This window comes from Poecilia latipinna, unplaced genomic scaffold (genome assembly GCF_001443285.1).
Source record: "Poecilia latipinna isolate Pla-1442-1.1 unplaced genomic scaffold, P_latipinna-1.0 Scaffold633, whole genome shotgun sequence".
Taxonomy (NCBI): domain Eukaryota; kingdom Metazoa; phylum Chordata; class Actinopteri; order Cyprinodontiformes; family Poeciliidae; genus Poecilia; species Poecilia latipinna.
This window is the reverse complement of record NW_015113249.1, coordinates 25,091-30,669: the sequence shown is the minus strand read 5'-3', so window position 1 is coordinate 30,669 and position 5,579 is coordinate 25,091. Positions and strand designations below refer to the sequence as shown.

The following is a 5,579-nucleotide window of genomic DNA, read 5'->3' as shown; positions in this document are numbered from 1 at the left end:
TAAAATGCTGATGAGAAAAAAATTCCCCTCATTGTTTTTGCGCCTCCTCTAGTGCAGCGCCCCTTTGCGTTGCATACAGCGCATACCCACTTTTTGCGCCACTGCCAGAGAAAATCTCTGAGACATCCTGAGAGATTTTTTTTTTTTACCTTTAATGCAAAAAAGCTCAAACATATCAGTTTGAATTGATCTGCATCAGCTGAATCAGATCAGAGATTATCAATTTGCTTTGAAATCTTGCAGACTTTTAATCGGGTTAAACAGTTGAAACCAGATGTTTACATACACCACATTAAAAAAACAAACCACAATTTTTTCTCACTGTCTGAAGTTAAATCAGTCCAAACTTTAGGTTAGTTAAAATTACCAAAACAATATTCTATTTACTAAATGCCAGGGACAACATTTCTAGAGGGTTCTGGCCCATTCCTTCTGACAGAACTGGTAGAACCAAGTCAGGTTTGTAGCCCGGCTCACACACGCCTTGTCAGATCTACCTACAGCTTCTCCACAGAGTCGAGGACTTTGTGATTGTCATGTCAAAACAATGAGTTTGTTGTCTTAATAAGTAAGACAGACAGAAGATCCTAGCTGATTCCTTAAGAAGTTTGCTCCAGTTTTTCTGTAAAATGTTCTTTCCTCATGGTGCCATCTATTTCATAAAGTGTATCAGTTCCCACAACATTATGCTGCCACTCCCATGCTACACAGTTAGGAAAATACAAGCATTTTCTTTAAGTAGCCTGGTAATTTGTATACCATAGCGCTAGAGTAACATTTGTGCTTGTGGGAGATTCATAGCTAAAATTGTTTGTATTGTGAACAACTTTGTAATAGCATTTTGTCTCCGTATCGCCCAGCTCCACTGCGGTTACATTATTCTATTTTTGGGTTTTAGAAGCATATCCAGCTGTCTCTTTCCCTGCATCGCAAACACTTCATCACGTCCTCCTCATGCTCCTCCTGTAGATGTGCCCCTGACTCCGGGAGTTGACATGGTCAGCTGGACAGATGAGACATGGAGTCTGTTTGCAGCAGGAAATCTGCCCTGGACATCATGGCTCAGCACACTGACAGCTGGTGCATCCGTGTTCTGTGTGTTTAGCGATACGTGCGTGTGCGTTTGTGTATTTTGCCAGCTGAATTGTCTCTGAAGAAGCAGCTGCAGCCAAATATGAGTTCAAAACCTTCCGCGTTTCCTTCAAACATCACGGTTTACAGCCTTCCTGCATCACATCCGGCATATTGCACTGAATAAATCATTTTCATTGGCTGCCTGATTAGGCAGGGAGACATTTAGCCTCTAGTGTTTGTTGTTTATGCACGTATGCAATGACCTGTCGATGACCTTGCATGTTTTTGACACATAATGTCGGCCTAAGCCAATCCCACTCGGAGAGGAATGTAATGCAGAGCCTATGGAGCGACAGTATGTTTATTTAGTGTGTGCATTGACCTGCGAGATGTCTGCTAAGTGGCTTATACTCCCCGTGTGTGTTTGTGTGCCGGATGACTTTGAAGTATGTTGTGCCGTGACAATAATCTAAGCCAATTTAGTCACCATCAGCCCTTCATTATGAGTTTGACATAAAGTAGTGCGTGACTGGAATGCCCTCCCATAAAATGATAATTTACTTCTCCAAAGAAATTACGTATTTAACCTCATTAACCTAAAGAACATGCAATAAAATGGAAGGCTTACCCCCCACCTCCTTTGAAGTGCACTGCCATGCACCCACACACAAATACAAATTGGAAACATCATCAAAAGTTAGGAGTTCATGCCAATTGTGACCCCTGCAAATGAGAAGTAGTGGCATGTTAACAACATCAAGCCTTACTTGCAACTCGTTGGGCTTCTTGTTGGGGATTTTCTCTCTCTCTCTTTCTCTCTTTCTCTTTCTTTGCTTGAATATCATCTGTCTTTTAAGAAACGATTAACCCGGCAGGTGTGAGGCAGGTCTCACCCACAGTCTTCATCAGCCCACCTTTTTTAGCGCACAGGGAGTTTTTTTTTTTTTTTTTTTGGAGGGGATGTGTGAGGAAAGGTCAGCTCAGCCAACTAATAGTCGTGGTCACAAAGCTGAAAGTCACGCATTAGAAGAAGCCGCCATCATTAGGACCAACACGTTTTCAAACAGCCTGACCTGCTGCTCCCCCGCTGTTTATTAGCAAAGTTTTTGGCTTCGCTTTAGAGCAATTATAGTCACTATTCATGATAAACCGTGGCCTTTTCCGTGACACCACGAGACAGGAGACACGCTTGCATACAGAGTAAATAATGTCAGGCGGTTGTGTTGTAACGCACAGAAGAGCTGCCATGTTTTTCTCAGCAAACGCGTGCAATACGGGAAATGTGCTGGGGAAAAACAGGGAAAATGGCAACGTGTCAGCGAGTGATGTATGTCGTTCATTGGACACAGAACATTTAGTTTTCATTAAGAGTTAAACACGTACACGAAACATTAATGGGGTTCAGCGACAGCAGCGCCGGCGCGCCTCTCTGAATCTCATCCTGATGAATTAGCAACTCAGCACAAGGGTGAAGCGAAGGGAAAAAAAAAAAAGAAACATGCAAGGAAAGAAAGACATTTATGTGATGTGTAGAGGGGAAGCAACTGTCAGATAACATATTTATCTAGATTGGTATTTATAACACAACTTCATGTAATCCCCAACGAAAGCTTCAACGTGCTCTTAGGAGGAACAAAAGGCTCGGTGGGGGAGGGACCATGGGAGGAACAGCGGAGAGAAAGGTCAGGATGAGTGCTGTCGTTTCATTATGAGAGATGTGGACTCCTTTTCCTCTCCTGCTGCACGGGGAGTGATGGAGAAGGTTGTTAATGTCTGGCCTGTCAGCCATATTGGATTCAGGGCAGTAAATTAATATTACGCTCCTTTTAAAGGGGTTTTATTTTGGGATTTACTGATCTCCCCTGTGTGTCGGCAGCGTAAAGAGGTTATTTCCCTTCTTTCTGCTCTGTTCTGTGTCCGCTTGCTATCTCTCAAGCAGGGCTAATATGTTTAGAGAAAGAGAAAGCGTGTTCATAGAGGAAGGATCTGTGCGCTGTAGGCACGTTTGTGTCATCATGTGTTTGTTTTAAACGTTTTTTAGGAAGCACAGAAGTCTGGCGTAGACTGTAGCGAATTTTCCAAGCAAATACAGCTCAGAAGGTGTAGAGACGACTTACAGAGCTTTGCAAACTTATTGAGATGTATGGAGTAAAAAAAAAAGTAGCAGTAAATACATATGGAAAAAAAAATAAGCATTGAACACATTGTCATGTTTTTCTGTTTAAACACAAAACTCTAATGGGGTAGGCGACATAAAATTCACAGCAGATGTCAAAAGCCCAAGTAATCCACACTTACGAATAAATCAAAGCAAATAAACAATAAATTATGTGTAAAGATTAAGTGAAGAATACATGAAGTAAGCGAGGTGCTAAAGGAATAGAAACTATTAAAAAGGGACTCCTTTCACTTTCCAATTAATTATCAATTTGTGTTGGTTTGTCACATAAAATCCCAGTAACATACATTTAGGTTTGTGGCTGAAACACAACAAATCATGAGAACTTCCGGGGGTTTCAGTACTGTCCCACATTGCTGTATTGTCCCCTTTCTTCCTCCATGTGCCGAGTTTATCATACAGGAGATTTAAGTAATTAGAAACACGTGGAGACAAGTGATTTTAAGTCAGTGGGCTGTTTTAACTGTGACTTATCTTGAGACTCTGTCCTTTCTGTTGTGCGGCGCTTAATGTAGGCCGGGTTAGAGTCCTGGCAGAAAAGCACTATAACACAGTGTGAAGTAGTCTTGTCACTAAGGCAGGATTTATGGCTGCTCGTCCATCAGCGCTGATGTTAAAAGGGCTGTGATTAAGAGCCGAAGTGAAGACACGGACTGCGCTGCCCCTGTGACCCAGCCAGGAGCGCACAAGGCTGAGCGCTGTCACTGCTAACGCCACACCATACAAATCTGTCTTCCTCCTTCTCTTTGTCTGTCCATCTTCTACCGTCTTGTCCCGCATGCGTGCGCATGAGCCAAAACTTACCAAGGACGCCGAATCTCTGCATTTGATCTTAGCTCAGCAGTTACAACAAGGAGGCAGGGAATAGGCTCGGTGTCTGCCTTGCAGACACAACTTCAAAAGCTTGGAAATATATATTTCATTCTCTGTCTCTCTTCTTTTATTCTCCAAGGTTCAGAGCATCCGGCCACGGCAGCGCTTCCCGCCGCGTTCTCGGACCTCCTGCCTCACTTCCTGGTGGAGCCTGAGGACGAATACATCGTGAAGAACAAGCCCGTGACCCTGTCCTGCCGCTCGACCCCGGCCACACAGATCTACTTCAAGTGCAACGGAGAATGGGTTCACCAGGACGACCACTTGATTGAGCGAACTGTTGACCCAGCCACAGGTACACAGAACCCGTCGCTACTCGGATGCTGTGTATTTCTGCTTAGTTTGAACCAATATCAGCATACTTTGTTTGACCATTTGTTCCAGTCGTCAGCTACGGACCGACATCTTTCAGATGCATTATATAAAGTGTTTGTGTGCTGAAACTAAGGTCGGCAAATTGCCATTGGAGATTACTGTGCTCCTACAAACTCCTGGCTCATCCTCCATCCTATTTAGCCTGCCACTCTCATAATAAGCACATTGGTTTCATTCTCAGAAATCTCCACAATCACCTTGGAGACCTGTTTTGTTTTTCCCTTTGTTGTGCTGCAGTCTCCCCTCTCCGCCTCTGCCATTGGTGTCACAAGCATGTATGACACTGCAGTGGAGTGATTCAGAAGTGACCTGCAAATTCAAACCACCCATTCACCGCCTGACGAGTGATTGGGCGCATACACAGATATGCAAATATGAACTGTGGCGACATTGTCAGTAAAGTTTGCAATTAAATATATATATATATTTTGCCTCTTTTCACGTAATAATTGTAACTGTGGGATTTCCTCTTGACGCAGCTGAAGTTTATATCTTCTCCAAGCTTATTTAAAACAATTAATGTTGAATGAAAGGTGGGGTGAATGTGAAAACTAAATTATTAAAATTTTATGTGAAACATTTTTCGGCACCCCTACTAAAGTAAAGATGTGTAAAACAAGACTTTAAATTAATCCAATGTAATCTCACAGTGATAAATATGAGTAGATTTATTCTGTGGAGACAAAATAATTGTTTTAATAAAAGCACCGGTGGCACAATTAGCGGTGTGAATGCCTCGTATTGCCCTTTGGCAAAAAGACACTGCTTAGTTTTCTTCTATTAGATTTCATAACCTTGAAGCATACATAGTAAGAAAGTTTCGACTAGACCCTTTTTGCACAATATCTGCTTTTTGGATTTATACCACAACATCCTGTTCCACAATCCTTACTTTCTGGGACCTCATAGTTGTCCAGATTTGTGACTGATGTGGAGCTGAGGCATATTGGTGGGTCGAGTTCAAACTTTTACCTTGTAAATAGTGGAGCCGAATGTTGGTTTGTTTTTTGTTTTTTTTGTCCTCCCCTCAAACTAATGAATGGCATCTAAATAGAATCAAAGGTGTCTCAAACTCCAA

General features: G+C 42.5%; 1 protein-coding gene across 1 annotated transcript in view; it reads left to right on the top strand.

Annotated features, from left to right (window-relative positions):
* Positions 1–4,421, top strand: part of LOC106954160 (netrin receptor UNC5A-like) — a gene marked incomplete at its 3' end in the record, with an annotated part of 95,054 nt that extends 90,633 nt beyond the window's left edge. The window contains exon 2 of the mRNA XM_015043442.1: positions 4,206–4,421. Coding sequence (XP_014898928.1) covers positions 4,206–4,421 — 216 coding nt within the window. The remainder of the gene's footprint in view (positions 1–4,205) is intronic.
* Between the last annotated feature and the right edge of the window lie 1,158 nt (positions 4,422–5,579).